The 23,842-nt window shown below is 53.1% G+C and overlaps 1 protein-coding gene across 4 annotated transcripts in view; it reads right to left on the bottom strand.

Annotated features, from left to right (window-relative positions):
- The window catches only part of SLC4A3 (solute carrier family 4 member 3), an 86,178-nt gene that overhangs the window by 26,649 nt on the left and 35,687 nt on the right, over positions 1 to 23,842 (bottom strand). For all 4 annotated transcript variants that reach the window (XM_030579314.1, XM_030579313.1, XM_030579315.1 and 1 more), the window contains 3 exons: positions 21,087 to 21,222; positions 19,710 to 19,890; positions 17,661 to 17,760 (listed from right to left, as the gene is read on the bottom strand). In XM_030579314.1, the coding sequence (XP_030435174.1) occupies positions 17,661 to 17,760; positions 19,710 to 19,890; positions 21,087 to 21,222 (417 nt within the window). The remainder of the gene's footprint in view (positions 1 to 17,660; positions 17,761 to 19,709; positions 19,891 to 21,086; positions 21,223 to 23,842) is intronic.

The raw sequence follows: 23,842 nt of genomic DNA, 5'->3' as shown, positions 1-23,842 counted from the left end.
ATGTCACAACATCCCAGGACCATATTAGCACTTTTTGCCACAGCATAACACTGGCAGCTCATGTTGAGTTGTTTGGCCACTATGATCCCTAAATCCTTTTCAGAGTCACTGCTTCCCAGGATACAGGCCCCAATTCTGTGGGTGTTGCCTGCATTCCTTGTTACTGGATGTACAACTTTGTTTTTGTATTAAAATGTATTTTGTTTCCATGGATCCAGCTTACCAAGTAATCCAGACCATTCAGTACCAATGACCTGATCAGCCATTATTTACTACTCCCCTAGTCTTTGTGTCATCTGAAAATTTTATCAGAAGCAATTTTATATTTACTTCCTGATCACTGATGAGACTGTTAAATAGCATCAGGCCTACCACTGATCCCTGCAAAACCCCACTAAAAGCACCCTCCCCCATGAGTCCCTACTTTTGAGAGCTGTCTGTGAGCCAGTTTGCAATTCATTGTGGTCTACTGATATTGTGGCAAACTTCTCTTGGAGACACTTCTGAAGTTTCTCCTGAGTCACTATATCTTCAAGGGACTTGACGTTGACTTTATTTCATACTGATTTTGCCTGCTTGCGATGCCTTGAGGTGACCTGGAAATTCATGATTACTCTAACGAGGCAATGGTCTGTCCAACAGTCATAGGCACCACACTAGGCCCTTGTGATGTGGACATCCTTCCGATCTCGAGCTCTAACAAGAACATAGTCAGAAAGGTGCCAATGCCTGGAGTGAGGCTGTCTCCAGGTGGTCTTACACTTCTCACCCTGTCTAAAGAGGGTATTCGTGATGATCAGGTCATGTTCTACACATTTGCCCAGGAGGAGGATGCTGTTGGAGTTAGCCTTTCCTACTCCAGATCCATTCCAGAGACCTGACTCCCACCCGACTCTAGCATTAAAATCTCTGAGGAGAATGATCTTGTCCTCCTTGGAAATGTTGGTCAAGACTGTCAAGATCTGTACAGAATTGTTGTCTGATAGCCTCGACAGAATCAAGCGTTGGGGCATACGAGTGTTGTTGAGCTCAAGATGAAGTCATAAGATGCTCATTGATTCTTACAGGAAATTCTGTAAGCTGAATGGCAAACTTATTCCTAATAGCAAACCAAACCCATGAACATGCCTGTTCTCTGCAGATTTTCCTTTCGAGGAAAACGTGTAGCCTCCACCTTTTTCTCTCAATTGACCTTCATCTGCGCACCTTGTCTCACTCAGGGCAGCGATGTCGATGTTATATCTCGTAAGTTCCCTGGTGAAGGTAGCAGTTCTTCTTTCCGGCCGTATATTATTTTTGTTATCCATTAGGGTGTGAACATTATATGCAGCGAAAGTCACTCTCTTTTTATAGCTTCAACCACAGGCAGAGTGATCCCACTAGACGTGGTAATCCAGCCAGGAATGTATGAGACATCCTAGGTTTAGGGCACCTTTTCTAGCCCTCTTCCCATGCGGGATGAGCAGAGGTTTGATAAATAAAGGTGGGGGGAGGAGGGTAGCTACATTTTATGGACATCCAGCCAGTCAGTTAGTTATAAAATCCCTATTAGCAGCTGTTCTCTACTTGCTTTACCTATAAAGGCTTAACAAGTCTGGCTGCCATGCATAGGTAAAGGGAAGTGAGTGGGCACCTGGCCAAAAGAGCCAATGGGAAGGCTGGAACTGTTTAAAATTGAAACAAGACTCCTCTTTTGTCTGTGGTTGTTCTCCCGAACAGGAGACACCGAGCAGCAATGCTGTAAGAAGCTTTGAGCCAGGTATGAAAAATCATCAAATCATCCAGTTGGGGTGCGCGACTCACTGCTGCAGCACCTCCTGCTGGTCGTCTCAGGGAATTAGCATTTCCAGGCTCTGGAGCGCCCTCTGCAGGATGGTGCCCTGCTGCCACTGGCCCTCAGGTCCCTCCCCAGGATCCGGTGCCCCTTGTCTTTGGGGTGCTGCCCCCTGGCAATACCCCCACAGTCTCAGGGTCACCCCACCCAGGGGAACCCTCAACCCCTATCCCCACCTTGCCTCAGTCATGTGCTACTGCCAGTCACCATCTAGCCCCCGCTCACTGGGGCAGACTGCACTGTAAAAGCCACTCATCATAGGCAAGAGGGGTTTGAACCTACTGCCTCTGCCTACCCATGGGCTGCCCCCTGCAACCCCAGTACCTAATTGGCCTTCCACTAGGCCACAGCCTGGGAGTTTTCCAGGTCAAAGCTCCCCAGTTCCCTTGGCCTTTCTCCAGACCTGCTCTACTCCAGGTACCTTCTCTCAGCTCCCTGCAGCCAGGTCCCTCCCTCTCAAAGCCAGAGACAGTCTGTCCCTGGCTTCTGGCCCCAGCCCTCTTATAAGGGCCAGCTGGGCCCTCATTAAGCCAGCCTCGGCCTGATTGGGGCATGGCCCCCTTGCTGAGGCTGCTTTCCCCAGTCAGCCTAGTAGCTGCTTTCTCCCAGCTACAGCCCTCCCTAGGGCTGCTTTTAACCCTTATCCCTCAGGTTCTTACACATCCCTAGAAACTACTCATTTGAAACCCCCAGATATGTAAGTAGATCAGGAAATGTCTAGGAAGACACGATTAGGTTTCTCTCTTTTATTACTTTATGGCTTGTGGACTCCTCTGTGCTAACCCCAGGTGTTCTTGTTTTGCTTGTAATCTTTAAGCTGCACCTCAAGGAAGTTATTTTGATGCTTAATCCTTATATATAGTTCTTTTTAAAATCTAGCAATAGTCTGCATTTTTAGATGTATTTTCTCTCTCTTTGTTTTTAATAAAATGTACCTTTTTTAAGAACAAGATTGGATTTTTGTGTCCTAAGAGATTTGTGCATGTTGTTTAATTAGCTGGTGGCAACAGCTGATTTTGTTTCTGTCATAAACATACAGCTAAGGGTATCATAAAATCCCTCCTTTACCCTGTAAGGTGTTAAGCAGCTCAAATAACCTGGTTGGCACCTGACCAAAAGAACCAATAAGAAAAGAAGATGTTTTCAAATCTGGGGTGCGGGGGAGTTTTGTTTGTGCTCTCTTTGTTTGTTCTCTCTCTGGGCGAGAGAGGGATCAGGCAGGAAAAAACATCTCCTAAAAACCTACCTGAAATGAGCATCTAAGATTACAAAAATTGTAAGTAAAGGCAAGGAAATGTGTTAGATTGTCTTTTGTTTTAGCTTGTGAATTTTCCCTATGCTAAGAGGGAGTTTTATTCCTGTTTTTTGTAACTTTGAAGCTAAGCCTAGAGGTGAATCCTGTGTGTTTTAAATCTTTGTATTTACCCTGTAAAGTTACCTTCCATCCTGATTTTGCAGGTGTGATTCTTTTACTTTTTTTTTTTTTTTTAATAAAATTCTTCTTTTAAGAACCTGATTGATTTTCAGTATCCTAAAACCCCAAGGTTTTGGTCTGTGCTCACATTGTACCAATTGGTTATATTATTATCCTCAAGCCTCCCCAGGAAAGGGGGTGAAGGGGCTTGGGGGAATATTTTGGGGAAACAGGGACTCCAAATCACCCTTTTCCTGAATCTTTGTCTAAATCACTTGGTGGTGGCAACATTACCATCCAAGGACAAGGAAAAGATTTGTGCCTTGGGAAAATTTTAATCTAAGCTGGTAGAAATAAGCTCAGGGGGTCTTTCATGCAGGTCCCCACATCTGTACCCAAGAGTTCAGCGTGGAGAGGGAACTTTGACAGTTTCTTTCTCAGCTCTTCCCCAGACAGGGTGGTGTAGAGCCTTGAGGGTACCCTACAGGAAGGAATTCCCAAGTGCTCCTTCCTGGGTTTTCAAAGGGGGGTTTTTTGCAGTTGGGTAGTGGCAGCATCTACCCATCCAAGGTCAAAGAAAAGCTGTAACGTTGGCAGTTTAATACTAGCCTGAAGTGACCAGTATTAATTTTTAGAATCCTTGCAGACCCCCACTTCCTGCATTCAAATGCCAAAGTGGGGAATCAGCCTTGACAAGAGGGGATCCTAAAAAGGACTGCTCAATTGTGATAGTAGCTGCTGAACTGCACCCATCTCAGTCCAGGTGCCAGACGAACATCTAACTACCGCTGCCTACATGCAGATTCGTGGCTAGGGACTGTCAGATTCACTAATCCTGTCCTCATCACCACTAGTCCATTGCCGCAGGGCTTGGAAGGTTGGAAAAATATTATTTCCCATGGTAGAAGCCTGCGCATGATTTCTATTAACGTGGGGAAGCAGGTGCACCTACAGTGACCACACGATCATGACAAGTTGGAGTTTTGAGGCCCAGTGGCAAGGGAAGTCCAAGACGACTGGAGATCTCCACTTGCTGCAGCCTTCACCTGCTTTCACAGGCATTGAGATCAAGGACCCTCTTCCACCTGATCCACCACTAAGGACTTGGGGGATTGGACCATGCTTTGTATGGGACTTCCCCTTAGGCCTGTTCACCTTGAGAAACCCTACCAGGAACATGAAGCTCCTGACAATTTAGCTCTGAGGATCATTGGAACACGCAAGCCCCTTCACCACAACAAGGTGATGGTCCCCAAAGAGGGGACTGCTATGCCTACAGCTGATGATCATAATGAAAATCTCTGGAAGGGATTAAAAAGACTGTCATTCTCTTGGCACGTGCTGAGTCCACTGGCTATGTCACCTGCCATCACCAAGATTGGTTTGATGAGAACAGTGCTGAGATTCAGAGCCTGCTTGACCAAAAAAGAAAAGCTCATCACATGTGGCAAAATGACAAATCATACCAACAGAAGAAAGAGTCATACAAGCAACTCAAGGCTAAGGCCCAAAGGAAAATCCATGACATCAAAAATAAGGGGTGGCGAGAAAAGGCCAAGGAGATAGAGCTCTATGTTGATAAACATACGTGAAGAGTTTTTTTCATGCAGTAAGAGCCATTTATGGCCCATGTTCCCATGGCCCCACATCACTCCGAGCCCAGGACGGGTCAATGTATTTTAAGGACAGCAAAGCCATCAAAGCCAGATAGAAGGAGCATTTTGAGCTACTCCTGAACTGTGAGTCAATGGTCTTGGATGCCAGTATCAAATCTATACCTCAACGACATGAAAGAGAATCTCTTGCTGACCCGCCTCCCCCCTCAAAGAAGTAACATGAGCCACATGTAAACTCACAACAGCAAGGCAGCAGGACGAGCTGAAATCTACAAGTTTGGAGGTGAAGAACTGGTAGGGAAACTCCAAACACTTTTTTTTTCATATCTGGTATAAAAGACGGTTACTCACCTTTGTAACTGTTGTTCTTCGAGATATGTTGCTCATATCCATTCCAGTTAGGTGTACGCGCACCACGTGTGCGTTCGTTGGAAGATTTTTACCCTAGCAACTCCGGTGGGCCGGCAAGTCGCCCCCTAGAGTGGCGCCGCCATGGCGCCTGATATATACCCCTGCCGGCCCACCCGCTCCTCAGTTCCTTCTTGCCGGCTACTCCGATAGTGGGGAAGGAGGGCGGGTGTGGAATGGATATGAGCAACACATCTCGAAGAACAAGTTACAAAGGTGAGTAACCGTCATTTCTTCTTCGAGTGATTGCTCACATCCATTCCAGTTAGGTGATTCCCAAGCCTTACCTAGGCGGTGGGGTCGGAGTGAGAAGTCGCAGCGTGTAGCACTGCAGAGCCGAAAGCCGCGTCATCTCTGGACTGCTGAACCAGGCCATAATGGGAAGCGAAGGTGTGGACGGAGGACCAGGTCACTGCCCTGCAGATCTCCTGGATGGGCAAATGGGCAAGGAAAGCTGTCGATGAGGCTTGAGCCCTGGTAGAGTGCGCAGTCACGTGACCCGGAGGAGTACGAGCTAAGTCACAGCAGGCTCGGATACAGGACGTCACCCATGAGGAGATTCTTTGAGGACACAGGTAACCCCTTGGCCCGTTCCGCTATCGCCACAAAGAGTTGGGGGGGGTTGCGGAACGGCTTGGTTCTCTCTGTATAAAATGCAAGTGCTCGACGGACGTCCAACGAGTGGAGCTGTTGTTCCCTGCGGGAGGAGTGGGGTTTTGGGAAAAATACAGGAAGAAAGATGTCCTGGTTGACATGAAAGGCTGAGACCACCTTGGGGAGAAAGGCTGCGTGCGGTCTCAACTGGACCTTGTCCCTGTGAAACACCGTATAGGGGGGATCTACAGTGAGAGCCTGGAGCTCCGACACCCTCCTGGCTGAGGTGATGGCCACCAGGAAGGCAGTCTTCCAGGAGAGACAGAGCAGGGAGCAAGTCGCTAACGGCTCAAACGAAGGGGACATGAGCCGGGTGAGAACTAGGTTCAGGTCCCAGGTAGGGATAGGGCGTCGAACCTGGGGGTATAGACGCTCCAATCCCTTAAGGAATCTCGTCACCATAGGGTGAGAGAACACCGATCGGCCATCCTCCTCCAGGTGAAAAGTGGAGATGGCCGCCAGATGAACCCAAAGAGATGATACCGCCAGGCCCTGTTCCTTAAGGGACCAGATGTAGTCCAGGATAATGGCAATAGAGACTTGAGTGGGGAGGAGACTGCGTTCCGCGCATCAGCAGGTGAAGTGCTTCCATTTCGCTGAATAAGTCTCTCTGGTAGAAGGCTTCCTGCTGCCCAGGAGCACCCTCTGCACTGGGGTAGAGCAACGGAGCTCGGACCGGGTCAGCCACTCAGGAGCCACGCTGTGAGGTGCAGGGACTGCAGGTTTGGGTGACGTAGCCTGCCGTGGTCCTGAGTGATCAGGTCCAGGTGAAGGGGGACAGGGTCGGCCAGACAGGTCCAGCAACATGGAGTACCAATGTTGCCTGGGCCACGCTGGAGCTATCATGATCAAGCGTGCCCTGTCCCTGCGCACCTTCAGAAGGACCTTGTGGACGAGCGGGAACGGAGGGAATGCGTAGAACAGATGCGTCGTCCAGGGGATAAGGAAGGCATCTGCTATCGAACCTGGTTCCCGGCCTTGAAAGGAGCAGAACATCTGGCACTTCCTGTTCTCTCGGGACGCGAAGAGGTCCATTCGGGGACATCCCCACCTCTGGAAGAGCGAAAGGGCAACGTCCAGGCGAAGGGACCACTCGTGGGAAAGAAAGGATCTGCTCAGATGATCCGCCAGCGTGTTCCAAACCCCGGGAAGGTAGGACGTGATGAGGTGAATGGAGTGGGCTATGCAGAAGCCCCAAAGCCTCATGGTCTCCTGACACAGGGCAGAGGACCTCGTGCCACCCTGCTTGTTGATGTAATACATGGTCGTTGTGTTGTCGGTGAATACCGAGACACAGCGACCTTGAAGTTGAAGATGGAATGTTTGGCAAGCAAGGTGGACTGCCCTCAGTTCTCGTACGTTGATGTGGAGGGCTAATTCGTGAGGTGACCACCAACCTTGTGTCCATAGAGCTCCGAGATGGGCCCCCCAACCTAGATCTGAGGCGTCTGTTGTCAGGGACACCGAAGGCTGGGGTGGATGGAACGGCAACCCCGCACATACCACGGACTGGTCCAGCCACCACCTCAGGGAACCTAATACGTCCTGGGGAATGGTAACAATCGCATCCAGAAGGTGCCGGGCCGGACGGTACTGACTGATGAGCCAGGACTGGAGGGGCCTCATGCGCAGCCGTGCATACCGTGTTACAAACGTGCAAGCCGCCATGTGGCCCAACAGAGTTAGGCACGTCCGTATGGAGGTCAAGGGTGCTGCTGACTGCAGCCGTCGTATAATGCCCGTCAAGGTCTGGAACCTTGCTAGAGGCAGAACGGCTCTGGCCAGAGTCAAGTCCAGAAGTGCACCGATGAACTCTATCCTCTGAGTGGGGATTTGCATTGACTTTTCTATATTGAGGATGAGGCCCAAGTTCTCGAAGAGACTGCTGATTAGGTGGACATGATTGAGGACCTGCGCCTCTGATGACCCCCGAATCAGCCAGTCGTCGAGGTATGGAAATACATGTATGCGGCTGCGACGGAGGTGGGCCACGACTACAGCCATACATTTGGTGAACACCCTCGGGGCCGTGGAGAGGCCGAACGGGAGGACCGCGAACTGATAGTGGCAGCGGTTGATCACGAAACAAAGGAACTGTCTGTGCGGCGGGAAGATGGCTATATGAAAATACGCGTCTTGCATGTTGAGGGCAACATACCAGTCTCCAGGAACCAAGGACGGGATAATGGTCCCCAAGGACACCATACAGAACTTCAACTTCACGACATATCTGTTGAGTTCGCGCAGGTCGAGGATAGGCCTGAGGCCTCCCTTGGCTTTGGGGATCAGAAAGTAACGGGAGTAAAACCCCTTGCCCTGCTGGGCCTCCGGAACCTCCTCTATGGCTCCTTTGGCGAGAGCGTCCACACCTCCTGAATAAGGAGTTGCTCGTGAGAGGGGTCCCTGAAGAGGGACGGAGGAGGGGGGCGGGAGGAGGGGTGCGAAACAAACTGCAGATGGTATCCAGCTTGTAATGTGCGTAAGACCCAACGGTCTGATGTCAGTCGGGACCACGCCAGGAGGAAAAACGAAAGATGGTTGGAGAATGGCGGGGATGGATCCGGGAGGGAAACTGGTGCATCGCCCTCGGGCGCACCTTCAAAATGAAGGCTTCGGACAGGAGGGAGCCTTGGAGGAGCTCTGATTTTGCCCCCCTTGGTTGCCTGATTGCCTGCGCCGGCCGTTCCTACTTCGGCGTCTAGCGAAGTCCTGCCTCTGGCGAGGTTGAGGGTAGGGCCGGCGCTGCTGTTGGGGCCGGAAGAGTCTGCGCTGGGTGACTGATGTATGCATCCCCCGCATAATGACCCTATTATCTTTAAGGCTTTGCAGCCTGGGGTCGGTCTTGTCCGAAAACAGGCCCTGGCCTTCAAACAGGAGGTCCTGAATGGTGTATTGGAGTTCCAGAGGAAGACCAGAGACATGAAGCCAGGAAAGCCTGCGCATGGTCACGCCAGAAGCCAGAGTCCTGGCGGCCGAATCTGCGGCATCGAGGGATGCTTGCAGAGAAGTACGTGCCACCTTCTTGCCCTCGTCAAGGATTGCCACAAATTCCTGACATGCCTCTTGTGGAAGCAACTCCTTAAATTTGTCCGCTGCCGCCCAGGTGTTATAAGTGTAGCGGCTAAGGAGAGCTTGTTGGTTCGACACCCGAAGCTGGAGAGCGCCCGCAGAATAGACCTTTCAGCCAACCAGGTCCATGCGCCTCGCTTCTTTAGACTTCGGTGCCAGGGCCTGTTGGCCGTGACGCTCCCTCTCGTTCACAGACTGTACGACGAGGGAGCACGGGGGTGGGTGGACATAGAGATATTCGTATCCTTTCGAGGGCACCATGTATTTGCGTTCCACGCCGCGTGCCGCGGGGAGAACTGATGCCGGCGACTGCCAGCGGTAGTGGCATTGGCCTGAAAGGTCCGTATAAAGGGGAGGGCGACACGAGTGGGAGCATCTGCAGACAGTATGCTCACCACCGGATCCTCAATTTCTGAGACCTCCTCGGCCTGCAAATTCATGTTTTGCGCCACGCGCCGGAGGAGGTCTGATGCGCTCTGAGGTCGAGCGGAGGAGGGCTGGTGGATATCGTTCCAGCCACTGCCTCATCCGGGGAGGATGACGAAGAGACCCCCGGCAGCAGTGGATCTGCAGGATGCTCCGTCTGGAGCAATGCTTCCGGCTCTGGAGGAAGGTCAGGGTCCCGCTGGTGAGACAATCCCTCCTCTGCAGGGGACTGGGGAGGACGAGATAGTGTGGCCTCCGGAGCCCTGTGCTCTGATGTAGCTGGACGCGGGGGAACCTGTTGCTGCCCTTGGGCTTTATGGTATGCCCAGGGGTCCAGAAGCCCCACTGCTGTGGTCCATGCTCTTGCAGAGGGGGCTCCTGCAAGAGAGCAGCAGGTCTGTCCGCGTCCATAGCGTATGCGCTCTGTGTGAGAGGAGACAGACGGTTGTCGGGATGGCCAAGGTGGAGCCGAACGGGACTGATACGGTCCCTCCGTCTAGATGACGTCGACCTACTCGGTGGCGGGGACCGGTGCCGGGAGTCATACCGGTGCCGAGAGTCGTACCAGTGCCGGGATCGAGACCGGGACCTACTACCAGCGCGGTGCCGGGAGGTCGACCGGGATTCCGAACGCCGACAACGGGAGCGGCTTCTGGAATCTCGGTGCCGGTAGCGGTGGCTCGAGCCAGAACGGTGCCAGGAGTACCAGGATCTCTGTGAAGAGGATCGGCGCCGCGAGTATGACCGGTACCGCCGCGGGGAGCGGTGCCGGGACTGCGAGCGGTGTCCCGACCGAGATCGTCCATGGTGCCGGGACCTTGATGGGGATCGGTGCCGGCTTGGTGAACCTGGCGATGGAGGTCGCAAGGCCGTAGGCTTGCCCTTTGACTGCAGAACCCGCACCAGAGGCCCCGGGGGTTGAGGTAGCGTAGGCTCAGTCAAAGCAATCAGGTCCCGCACCGAAGCAAATGTCTCCGGCATCGAGGGAACCACTAGCTCTACCCCGGATCTTATCGGGGAAGCTGCGAGGGACCGGACTCGACGGACCTCCCGGGCCCAGAGTCGACGGACCTCCCGGGCCCAGAGTCGACGGAATCCCTATCAGCAGTGCCGCGGCAGTAGACGGTGCCGGGCGCTCCATCCGCGTCTGCTTGGCTGGAGTGGCAGATGTTGAAGGCCTTGCTTCTGGGCCCGGTGCCGGAGAAGGCCGGTGCTGCGGCGTCTTCCTGGTGCTGGAGCGGTCTGGTGCCAGAGCGGAGCCGGCGCTCGGCGTCGAGGCTGGAGGGTTAAGCACTGCTTCCATTAGGAGGGTCTTTAAGTGCTGATCCCTCTCCTTCTTTGTCCTTGGCTTAAATGCCTTGCAAATGCGGCACTTTTCAGAGATATGCGATTCCCCAAGGCACTTCAGGCAAGCGTCGTGGGGATCGCTTGTTGGCGATGTCAGAGTGCATTTTTGGATGTTTATTTGGAGGCCTAGGCTGTGAAAGAGGGAGATGGCGAAACGGGTAGCTTGAAGTGTCTCGCCACAGGAGTTGCCCTTGATAAGGCAATCGTCCAGATATGGGAACAGCGTGACCCCGTGTTTGCAGAGGTGAGCTATGACCACGGCTAGAGTTTTGGAAAAAAACTCTCGGTGCTGTGGCGGGTCTGAAAGGAAGAACTCTGTACTGAAAATGGTCATGACCGATTGTGAATCGTAGGAAGCGTCTGTGAGCTGGATGAATTGATATATGAAAGTAAGCATGCTGTAGGTCGAGGGCTTTGAACCAATCTCCTTGATCCAGTGCAGGTATTATTGTGCCCAGTGTGACCATCTTGAGTCTTTGTATCCTCACGAATTTGTTCAGTCGGCGTAGATCTAGTATAGGCCTCCATCCTTCAGTCTTTTTCTGAGTTAGAAAGTAACGGGAGTAGAAACCTGTCCCTTGATTTTGCGTCGGCACAGGTTCCACTGCACCTAGTTGTAGAAGATGCACCACTTCTGTGCGAAGTAAGTGGTTGTGAGAAGGGTCCCTGAAGAGGGACGGGGAAAGGTAGGAGGGTAGGAGAAAGTTTGTCCTTATCAAAAGGGAGATCCTCCACTTTGGTCTGCAGTTCTTTGGGGATGCCAGATGCAGAGAGCCATGAGGATCTGCGCATAATCACAGCAGTTGCAGTTGTACAGGCTGCCATGTCTGCCGTGTCTAGAGATGCCTGTAGGGCTGTTCTGGAAATCAGTTGGCCCTCAGTCAGGATTGATTTGAAGTCTGCTCTCATATCCTCTGGAATGTAGGAGGCATATTCAAAAGTATAGTGTAATTATCAAAGTCGTAACTGGCAAGGGGAGCAGAATAGTTTGCAATTCTGAACTGTAGTGTGGAGGACATATAAACCTTGCGGCCCAGGACGTCAAGGCGTCTAAGGTCATTGTCTTGCAGGGTGGGTCGATATTGTGACTGTTTCGTACTCTGTGCAGCTGCATCCATGACAAGGGAGTTCGGTGGTGGATGAAAAAATAGGAAGTCAGCGTCCTTAGCAGGGACATAGTATCTACGTTCGGCCTTTTTGCAAGTTGGTACTAAAGATGCTGGGGTTTGCCAGAGAGTGTCAGCCGGCTCCAGGAGTGCTTCATTTATAGGGAGCGCGATTTTTGAGGGTGCAGACAGTTGAAGGATTCTGAGGAGTCTGTGTTGCATCTCCTGAACCTCTTGAAAGGGGATATCTTGACTGAGTGCCACCCTCCTGAAAAGTTCTTGAAATTGTTTACAGTTGTCCACGGCCGTGGAGGCAGAGGGAGGAGGGTTTCTTCCAGGGCTAATGGAGAGTTAAGGATATGGCGTAATTTGCATACTCAGGAGGGGGTTCAGGCACATTGGAAGTGGACAGAGGAGGAGACTGATGCTCAGAAGGAGGATGACTAGTAGGAGGATGTTGCCAAGGGTACCACTGAAGCCAAGGCATAGGGTAGGAGAATCCAGGTGTCGCCCATAGGGGGGCGAAGTAGGGAAGCTGAGGCTGGTGGCCTTGAGCTGTGACCTGAAGTGGCAGAGGTGCCTGTGGAGGAGAAGCAGGAGGGGAGAACTCCGCTTGTTGCTGTAAATCAAGTTCACCGTCAGTGAAAACCAGTTCAGGTGAAGAGAGCGGTGGTTCAAAAAATGAGCCCTGTGTACCTAGGAGTGGGGAGTGGGGCTCAGGTGGCACTGAAGGTCACGTTGAGTGAGAAACTGTTGCTCCGGCTCCCTGGCTGAGCTGAGCCTGCTCTCTGCTCTAGCTCATTAGCAGGAGAAAGTGCAAGTGACAGTAGTGCTGCAGACTGCTTGGAGGTACCCTGCAGGGGGTCTGCTACTGGTGCCCGGGGGGAAGATAGTCTGGGTGCCAACGTTCTTCTCCCTGCAGGGGAGGATTGCGCTGCCGGCACCGCGGCCGTTTGCGGTGCCGAGGAGCAGCGCGCCGCCGGCACCGCGGCCGTTTGCGGTGCCGAGGAGCAGCGCGCCGCCGGCACCGCGGCCGTTTGCGGTGCCCAGGAAGCGCACGCCGCCGGCACCGCAGCCGTTTGCGGTGCCGAGGGGACCGGAGCCACAAGGACCTTCCTGATATGGGAGGTCGGGTCCCTGCCTCTGCGCTCTGTTAGAGCTGCAGCTGAGGCACTAGAAAAGCTGAGGCACCTGCCTTTGGTGCTGTCAGCACAGAGGGTAGGGATCTCGCGGGAGACCCCCTACCCTTGTTAAAGTCTCTCCTGTGAGACTGTTCTGCTTCTTGCCTCTGCTCCAGGGAGGGTGAGGCAACGCTGCCCACCGGTTCTGATCTGGCTTTGGGCGCGTGTGGGAGTGGGTTTGACCTTTCCCATCTCCGAAAGCGGCTGTAAGGATTTTTCCATCATCAGCATTTTGAGCTGCAGATCCCTGTCGCGACGAGCTCTTGACTTGAGGCTCACGCACGGGGGGCATTTCACAGGGATGTGGGTGTCCCCGAGGCACTTCACACAGTATGAGTGCCCATCTGCCCGTGGCATGGATTTCTGACAGGAAATACACCTTTTGAATGCTGAAGCTCCTGGCATTATGAATCAGAGATGGCCGAGGAGAATCTCTCAATGGGAGACACGCCTGAGGGATTTTTTTTTCCAAACTAAGTAACTAACTATGTAACTACACTAAAGGAAGGGAAACAACTGGGATGTAACTAATAATTATTTCTATGTTCTTTGTTACTGTTTTCTATAGAGACCAGGGAAGAGAAGGTAGAACTGCCCCGAGTCCCGTCTTCAGCCGAGGACGGTTGAGAAGGAACTGAGGAGGGTGTGGGGCGCATGCACTCAGGAAGATTCCAACTAGACGGGAGATACTATCTGGGTGTGTGCGCCCCAACCAGGCACTGCTACCGAAAATCTCCGATCGACAGCACCGGGACGCACTGTCACCTAGAGTGGAGCACCCACAGGGACAGCACTCGAAGAAGAAGCCCAGTTCCCTCAGCCTCTCCTCGTAAGTCATGTGCCCTAGCCCCCGATCATTTTCATTGCCCTCCGCTGGACTCTCCAATTTATCCACATCCTTTCTGTAGTGAGGGGGCCTAAAACTGGCCACAATACTCCAGCTGTGGCCTCACCAGTGCCGAATAGAGGGGAATGATCACTTCCCTCGATCTGCTGGCAATGCTCCTACATATACAGCCCAAAATGCCAGTAGCCATGCATGGAATTCTTCCATCCTAAGTGCAGGACTCTGCACTTGTCTTTGTTGAACCTCATCAGATTTCTTTTGGCCCAATCCTCCAATTTGTCTAGGTCACTCTGGACCCTATCTCTACCCTCCAACGTATCTACCTCTCCCCCCAGCTTAGTGTCATCTGCAAATTTGCTGAGGGTGCAATTCATCCTATCATCCAGATCATTAATGAAGATGTTGAACAAAACTGGCCCCAGGACCCAACCCGCTTGATACTGGTTGTCAACTAGACATGGAGCCATTGAACCTGACAATCTAGCCAGCTTTCTATTCACCTTACAGTCCATTAATCCAATCCATACTTTTTTAACTTGCTGGCAAGATACTGTGAGAGACCATATCAAAGCTTTGCTAACGTCTTAGGTCTCCCTGGTTCAAGTATCCAGGCCTGCTGATTTAAAAATGTTTATCCTCAACAGATGTTGTTTAACATCCTCCCCTTGGTTCCTAATGGACCAGAAAGTACTTCATCGTCTCCATATCCTACAAGTACATCATCCCGCTTCTTTCCAGATACAGAACAGAAATACTTCTGTTTTCTCTGCATCATTACTAGCAATTTTACATATCCAGCTAGCAATGGGCCTATAACATTGCTAGGATTTCTTTCATTCCTGACATCCTTAAAAATACCTGAATCAAATGTTCTTCTTCGAGTGATTGCTCACATCCATTCCAGTTAGGTGTGCGCGCCGCGTGTGCACGTTCGTCGGAAACTTTTTACCCTAGCAACTCCAGTGGGCCGGCAGGTCGCCCCCTAGAGTGGCGCCGCCATGGCACCTGATATATACCCCTGCCGGCCCATCCGCTCCTCAGTTCCTTCTTGCCGGCTATTCCGACAGTGGGGAAGGAGGGCGGGTGTGGAATGGATGTGAGCAACACATCTCAAAGAACAACAGTTACAAAGGTGAGTAACCGTCTTTTCTTCTTCGAGATGTGTTGCTCATATCCATTCCAGTTAGGTGTACGCGCACCACGTGCGCGTTCGTTGGAAGATTTTTACCTTAGCAACTCCGGTGGGCCGGCAGGTCGCCCCCTAGAGTGGCGCCGGCATGGCGCCTGATATATACCCCTGCCGGCCCACCCGCTCCTCAGTTCCTTCTTACCGCCGTGTCGGTCGTTGGAACTGTGGAGCGCGGCATAGCTGTTCTCCACGTCCCTAGCTCTCCTTGTTCTACGGTTGATAGTTGTAATTAGTAGTTAAGTGTAGTTAGTTAAATAGTTAATAGTGTAAATAATATTGTAGATATTTGTTAGCGGGTTTGGGCCGTAGCCCTTCCTGGCACCCGGCACCGGGCTCATGCCTGGTTCGCCGGACTTCAAGCAATATGCGGCCTGTAAGAAGCCGATGCCGACCAGCGACCCTCACGACGCGTGTCTAAAGTGCCTGGGGGAATCGCACAGATCGGACAAGTGCCGCATTTGTAAGGCTTTTAAGCCTAGAACAAAGAAGGAGAGAGACCAGAGACTTAGGACTCTCCTCATGGAAGCGGCACTCAACCCGGCAGCTTCGCAGGCCGTCATCTCGACACCGGCACCGGATCGCGCCAGCACTGGAAAGACTCCCCGGCACCGACCTTCCTCGGCACCGGGTGCAGAAGCAAGACCCTCGAAGTCTGCAACTCCATCCAGGCAGACTCGAGTGGAGCGCCCGGCACCAACATCTGCCGCAGTGCTACCGGCACCGTTTGCTTCCCACTACGCCCTGGTCCAGCAGTCCAGAGAGGATGCGGCCTTCGGATCTGCAGTGCTCCATGCCGCTACTTCTCACTCCGACCCCACCACCTAGGTAAGGCTTGGGATTCACCTAACTGGAATGGATATGAGCAATCACTCGAAGAAGAAAAGACGGTTACTCACCCTTGTAACTGTTGTTCTTCGAGATGTGTTGCTCACATCCATTCCACACCCACCCTCCTTCCCCACTGTCGGAGTAGCCGGCAAGAAGGAACTGAGGAGCGGGTGGGCCGGCAGGGGTATATATCAGGTGCCATGGCGGCGCCACTCTAGGGGGCGACCTGCCGGCCCACTGGAGTTGCTAGGGTAAAAAGTTTCCGACGAACGTGCACGCGCAGCGCGCACACCTAACTGGAATGGATGTGAGCAACACATCTCGAAGAACAACAGTTACAAAGGTGAGTAACCGTCTTTTCTGCACTTCATAACTCCTAATTTACATTGCTTCGTATCCACTTCCCCTTCTTTTCATTGGCTATAGATTGCTTTTTTTATTCCTAGTAGTTCCTCACAGTCTCTTCTAGTCTTGATTAACCTAAATAATTCTGTGTCCTCTTATTTTTCCACCTCTCTGCTTACTCCTTTTCCTACATCACCATGTTCAGGGACACCTTCACTTTCAACAGTTTCCTCTGAAGCCAGTTCCAATGACACCTCCTGACCCATTTCTTCCCCACCAAAATTCCTGAATTAAGGAGTCTGCGGAAAGATTTAGGGAGGGAGCTGGCCCCTCCCTTGCTCTAGAGTCTCCTTGTGAGGAGGAAGAATGTATCTGTACTGTATCCGCTATGTGGTCCACACAGCCAGCAAGAGGCCATCCTGACCCTTTCTCAGCCAGCCTAAGTGCCTGGGGAAATGTCATTCGACTGGCTATTGGGCAGCTTCTCATACCACAACTCACACAACACTGCAGGGTTCACACCAAATTCTACCGGTGAGGCTCAGGGCTTTTACCCAGCCTGCTTATCTAGGCTCTGAAACTGGCCCAAGCATGTGGTTTTAAGCAGAGATGGGCAAAACAATTTTGAAAATGCACAATACTGAAGTGTCATCGGAAAGTGAATCCAATGCTTGACAAGGCTCTGAAACGTTCAATGAAGGGTCCCCACCCAATATTCCTCCCTCCCAGAAGGGGGTTGAGATGGGCAGGGCCAAACATTTGCCTTCTTCTTAGTCCCCATTCCACTCCCCACCATCCAAGCTGGGAGCAGCTCTTCCTGCAGAAAGTCCAGGGACATGCTGTCCCCCCTCAGGGCATGGCCTGGCAAGCTGACTGTAGCAGAGAGGCTTTTGGGGCCTGAAGGATACCCCCAAAAGCCACCAAGTCCCCCATAAAATGACAGCCAGGGGAGGCTCTATGTTTTTTGCCACCCCAAGCACGGCAGTCAGGTGGCCTTTGGCAGCGTTTCTGTGGGTGATCTGCTGGTCCCACGCCTTCGGCGTACCCGCCACCAAATTACCACCGAAGCTGCGGGACCAGCGGTGGTGGACCTTCCGCAAGCGTGCCAACAAAGGCTGCCTGAGTGCCGCCTTCACAGCGACCGGCAGGCCGCCCCCCGCAGCTTGCCGCTCCAGGCATGCGCTTGCTGTGCTAGTGCCTGGAGCCCCCGCTGATGACAGCAGGAAGAGGCAAGAAGGGGCTATTGGAGGGAGGTTCCCAGGGCTTGGAAAGTGGTTCCCTCCCACCTTAAAGTTTGGATAACAGAGATTGGCTGGTGAGCGCATGTGTCTGGCTGGGCCCCAGCTTGGGCTCTGAACTGGGCCTCCCCAGCAGGGTTCTGATCGGCACTTCTTACCCACAAGGACCACAGATGCCTCAGCATCTTCAGGAATCTTCTCCATCAGTTTCAGATATTTGCCGCGATGCCCCTCGGAACTGTGGAGATGCAGATTTTTCTATCCCAGTCAGAAAGAAACATGCATAGGTGAGGACTGGACTCCCAGGCCCGACTCTTCCCCTCCCCGTCCCTCCCCCACCCAGCCCCCTGCATCACCAGGCCAACTCCTCCCCTACCCCACCCAGCCCCCTGCATCACCATTTACACTGGGCCAGACTCCTCCCCTTCCCCACTCAGTGCTGCATGTCACCATTTACACCTGGATCTAATTCCCCACCCCCTCATATGTTGCCATTTACTCTAGGGCCTGATCCCCTGCCCCGCTTTTCACCATTTGCATTGGGCGTGACTCCCCCAGCTGCCCCTCACCATCTACATCCAGGCTCAACTCTCTCTGCGCCACCATTTCACCTGCGCCTGAGTGCCCCCCCCCCACGTGCTGCAGGGCACCATTAACACCTGGGCCCAATCCCGCACCCTGCACAGCATGTCAGCATTTACACTTAGACCTGGAGGGGTTAACTCATAATGTTTGTAAAGCACTTTAAAATCTGTGGGCAGAAGGTGCTGGGAAGGGCAGAGGCTGAGTAGTATATTTATGTACTGCAGCCATGTCTACGGTCCCAGTCATGGACCTGGGCCTCTTTGTTATGTATGTGTACAGCGCCTGGCACAAAGGGAAGGTCCGTGCCCCATGGAGCTCACAATCTAAGACAGGTGCTGACATCTGAGGGGAAGGATAGCTCAGTGGTTTGAGCAGTGGCCTGCTAAACCCAGCGTTGGGCGCTCAATCCTTGAAGGGGCCATTTAGGGAACTGGGGTTAAAAAAAACCAAACTGTCTGGGGATTGGTCCAGGGGGTTGGACTAGATGACCTCCTGAGGTGCCTTCCAACCCTGATATTCTATATGGAGGTCAGACTAGATGATCATATTGGTCCCTTCTGACCTATGAGTCTATAAGTCTATGATACATCAAACCAGCAGGAACGCTTGGGTCCAGTAAAGTTGTTCTCCTGTCTCTGGGCATATGCTGCTGATTAAAAACTTCTCCAGGAGACAAGCACAGTCTATGAGCAAACCACCCCCACCTGCTCTACCCTTCTGATCACACAGAGGACTGACAAGATCCAAAACACACACTGGTGCCACAGGTCAGTTATTTCCTCCTCTGCTGTTGTGGCATATTGTCCCTCAACCCCCAGAAGGAGCTGGCTCCAGACCTTCCCTGCACCAGTTCCATTCCTTTACCCTCATCTTCACACGGCTCCCCTTCAGCATCCTCACCAGTCTCTCGCTCATCATTAGCGCCAACAAGAGATAGAGAGGAGGCAGACTCGGAGGTGATGCAGCAGCCAACCAGCCCTTGAATGAGGGCAGCAGCACTGCACTGTCTAGGGGAATGGTCTGAGGCATAGTGCTGCCTGGGGAGCTGTCACTCACACCAGAAATTAAGACCAAGATTCATCAAAAACGGGAGTCTATAATTAGGTTCCTAAATCCATATTTAGGCACCTCAATAAGCGACCTGGATTCAAAGTGCTGGTTGCCTGCAACTGCTGCTGATTCAGTGGGAGCTGCCAGGCACTTAGCTCTTGTGGTGATCAGGCCACTTATTCAAATGCCTAGAGATGGGTTTGAGAGGGGAAGGATACCTCAGGGGTTTGAGCATTGGCCTGCTAAACCCAGGGTTGTGAGTTCAGTCCTTGAGGGGGCCACTTAGGGATCTGGGGCAAAATCAGTACTTGGTCCTGCTAGTGAAGGCAGGGGGCTGGACTCAATGACCTTTCAGGGTCCCTTCCAGTTCTATGAGATAGGGTACAGCTCCATATATTTATTGATAGATTTAAAGCCTCACTCTAGGCTTCTGCTTTTTTCAGTGGTGAGTATCTAGCCCCCAAAGGGTGCTGGGTTGCACCCCCTGGTCCCTGCCCCAAAAAGCTCCATGGCAGGGCTGGGGGAGGTAGGGCGAGGGCAAAGCAATAACTTGCAAGTCCCCCTTCCCTCACCTCTTTGCACTCCGAGTCCTGGGCTCTGGGGTCCAGCATCTCAATGCGCTCCTCACCCATCAGGGCCATGCACGTGTCGGCCGTGTGGTTGTGGTTGTGATGGTGGTTCCCCGCTATCGAATTCATACTGGAGCTGGAGTGGTTTCGGGGGAAGAACCCCTCCTTCTCATCATTGGGGTGACTGGAAAGGACACCAGCAGCTTTCAAAAGTGCTAGTGGGAGTCAATGGGACAGTCACTGCCCTCTGGCTTCCTTTCAAAGGCAGGATGCTGGGACACTCCAGCAGGAGTTTCATGGACTGCACTCAGCTGCCGCTTGCAGTTTGGGAAGCCCAATACTGAGTAGGCATCAATAATTCATTCCCACAAACCAGCTGTGGCTGGGCAGGAGACATGTGAATTCCCCACTCAGAGATTCCTCTAGTCTAGATAGGGGCCAGGCCCACTGGGGGAGCAGGTGCTGTTGGGAGACAGCAGCCCGGATCCAAATGAACACAGGGACTGAACTCCCTCTGAATGCAGGGGATAGGTTTATGGCACTTGGCTGGGGCAGGGCAGGACATCTGTGCCCTACGCTCCCTTTGCAAGAACTAAAGCAACTGGTCTCTGATCTGCTCCTATCCCTTTGGGACGCTCCTCTCTGCTCACTCCACCTCACACCCCTTCTCACTGCCCCGCTAGAGCCCTTATACCTCATCATCATCTTGGCCCCACAGTCCCCACCTTGCTTCCATCAGGGACAGTTTCCTCACCACTGGCCACAGGCCTTGTCTCTGTTCACTCTCCCGCCTCCCTTCCCTTTATTCGCCTTCCCCTGGCAACCTCTCAGGAGTCCTGCCCCAAGGGCCCTTCGCTAGCTCTTCCATTGCCTCCCCCAAGGCTCTGCTCCCCTCCCAATTCCCCCAGCCCACACTGTGGCCCTGCTCCCTCTGCCCCAGGCTATGACACCCACAGTCCTTCTCCCCCTCAGCATGGCCCTGCTACCCTTGTGACCCTAGGCTGTGACTCCTCCCTGCTCCCCCTCTGCCCCCAGGCTCTGATCTCTCCCTGCTCCCCCTCTGCCCCCAGGCTCTGATCTCTCCCTGCTCCCCCTCAACATGGCCCTGCTCTAATGAACACGCCCTGCCTTCCCCTCCATCACTCCCTCAGAGGCTCTGGTTCCTCCACTTCATCGCCGCCACCAGGGCCAGGCCCTATTCTAAATTCAGGCTGTGTACCTCCACCCCTTCCCTTTCTATTCCCTCTACTGCCCTAGCTCCCTAAGCCTCTCACCTCTGGTTCTGCTTCCATCTCTGCACCCCAAGTCTCTCCATCACTCCTGCATCCCCTCCTCACCCCCGCTGCCCCCTCACGCAGTCCCCAGCTCCTGACCGCCTACCTGTGCTTGAGCAGAAGGGCACGCAGCACGTTGGCTCTGTCGTCCCCTTTGATCTGGTCGGAGATAATCATGGTCTCCACCACAAGGTGAGCGATGCCAGGAAGGGTGGTTTGCTCCAAGTCCAGCAGCACAGCACCTGGGCGAGGGAGGGGGAGACAGCTGGTCACGATGCCCACCTCCAGCATCCCCACAGACCCCGCCCAGATACTGGTGTTGCCAGCTGGGAGAGAGCAATCACCAGCACTGCCTTTAGGCAGGGCTCAGCGAGGCCCAGGGGCCTGGCACTTCCCCCATGGCCAGTCAAACACACGCTGGCATCAGCCACTTTCTCACACTCCCCCACCCCCCGCATGTGCCTCTGCCCCTCACCACCGTTCACCCACATTACATGCTCAGGGTTTGTCTGCACTGCAGTCAGATGGCAGACTGCAGCACTGCAGACATACCCAGGCTAGTTTTGAGCTACCTAGCCTGAAGAACAATTGCAGTGAAGCAATGGCAGTGCAGGATGTGTACACCTGGGTACATATGCAAATGGCTAGCCAGTGTGCCCACGGCTTTGCTGCTGCTGTTACCGGAGCTAGCTAGGTGTGCACCACTGAGCCCTCACCCACAAACACATCTCTCCCCTCGCTTTCACACATGTGCACTGCTCACCCCACCACACCTATGTGCACACACGAACACACTCTACTGACCCCTCACACTCATTGTAACGGAATGGCTTGCCCCATGGGCTGGACTAAGCCAGCCCTGACTACCGGATGATCCCCCTGAGGAGTCAGATGACTCCGGTACAAAGAGAGAAGGAAGTGGGAGGGGACAGGAAAGCCCAAGAAACTGCAGTTATGTCTGTAGACCCTGAAGGACCCTGAGTCAGAAGAAGGGGAAAGCTCAAGAAGCAGGAGAGTAAGGAAACTCTCCAGGCAGGGAGGCCTGGGAGAGATGGCAAAGGCTTGTGGAGAAGGCCAAACTCCAGGCAGGAGGTGCTGGGAAGCAGAAAAATGTCCCTCAGAGAGGTGGGCTGGGATGAACACTGTCAGTTCGTGTTCTGTTTTTGTGAGACTTTGTGTTATTCTGGATTCTCGGGAGACAGAGACTGAACTGGAGTTGGAGACTAGAGGTCAGCATGCACCTGAGGGGACTGGACCCCAGGAGGGGGTTGTTTGAACTACCTGTGAACTGAATGAATACTGAAAGGGGCCTGCGTAACGGGGGGAAGCAGAGGCAGGGTGCTCCAGAGCCACCTCTGGCCACAAGGGCACACTCAGAAGGCGGCTGCCCATATTACATTCATACATGCACACGGCTCACCCCACACATCCCCATCACTCATAACACACTCACTCTGGTCACCCCTCACACTCATGCCCAGGCACCAGACACCCTAACACTCTCATCCACCCAAGCCACTCACCCCCCCCACCCATCAGTCACTCCTCTCTCACACTCATCCACACGCTTCCATTCAATTGCAACTCGCTGGCGGATGAGCTATATGGGAGCTGCCAGTGTGTCACACAGACCCCTCAGGCCTTTGCACAGATGGGGCTTCATGCAGCCTTCAGGGTTTGCTTCAGGCTAAGGATAAGATTGTGTCACATGGATTCTGTGACTTTGAGAGACCTCTGAGACATTTTCTGCTTCAGCTTCAGCCCTGTCCCCTGGCCCTGTCCCCTAGCCCCACAGCTCCGAGCTGCCGTGGGCAGCAGGGACTGGAGCTGTTAGTCCTCCCTCCCCCAGCCAGCCTCCCCCCCCTCCATTATTTTTAGTAAAAGTCACAGACAGGTCATGGGCTTCTGAGAATTTTTGTTTATTGCCCATGATCTGCCCGGGACCTTTACTAAAAATAATGGTGACAAAACCTTAACTGTAGTCATTAGTGTCTGTTCCTGACTCAGGTGGTGGCTGTGTAGGGCCATCTCTGCATCTCTCTCCATCGCCCAGGGCTGCACACAGCTTCCTCATCACTTGATGATATGAAGTCTGGGACCATCCCCAGCAAATTAAGGAAAGCTCTTTCCCTTTTTCTGGGCCCAGGAGTCAATGTGAGTGTCTGTCCCTGTCTCTCCTCTGCCCTGCTGGCTGCTCAGTTGCCCTCTCTGGGCTTGGTCAGGGCTTTGTGTCTCCTGGTTTCCCTCTACACAGAGAGTCTGTATCGGGAGAGAGTCGGTGTAGTTCTGCCCAGACCCATCTGTCACTGGTTTGGGTTTGTGTGTCCCAGTCACTCCAAGATTGGAGTTTCCTGGCAGAGTCTAGCAGCTTGAGCATTGTTTGCATTGCCGAGAGAGCAAACTGCCCTGCCCCCGGAATCGGGGCTGCTGCCCTTGGGGACCCAAGCTGGAGGAATGGGCCTTGCTTGCATTTGGGGTTAGCTGCTGACCCACTTATGCTTTGAGGTGGGGGGCTGTGACAAGGTGCTGATTAGAAAGACTGCAGAATCAGCCCCCTGCCATGCCAGCCCCATCTGGGTGAATAAAGTCAAGCTGGCTGGAAAGAGCCTGCTGTAATTGGGGAATGAGAGCCAGCTGCCAGCCCAATTAGCACAGAGATATAGAAGAGGCTAGAAAGAAGGCAGCAGGGTGGTGGGATGGAGGAGAGTAAAGGAGTGCAGGCAGAGAGACAGAGAAAGCCCCTCCCCCCCGGTTCAGGCACAAGAAACCCAGCACTGTATAAGCTGTATGGTGAGAAGCTGGTGGGAGCACAAACTTGTAAATAAAAGCACCAGTAGTTTCAGAACCGGGGGGTCTCAGAGT

Source organism: Gopherus evgoodei, chromosome 11 (genome assembly GCF_007399415.2).
Source record: "Gopherus evgoodei ecotype Sinaloan lineage chromosome 11, rGopEvg1_v1.p, whole genome shotgun sequence".
In the NCBI taxonomy this organism is placed as follows: domain Eukaryota; kingdom Metazoa; phylum Chordata; order Testudines; family Testudinidae; genus Gopherus; species Gopherus evgoodei.
The sequence above is the reverse complement of the archived record's forward strand: the minus strand, read 5'-3'. Positions and strand labels throughout refer to the sequence as shown.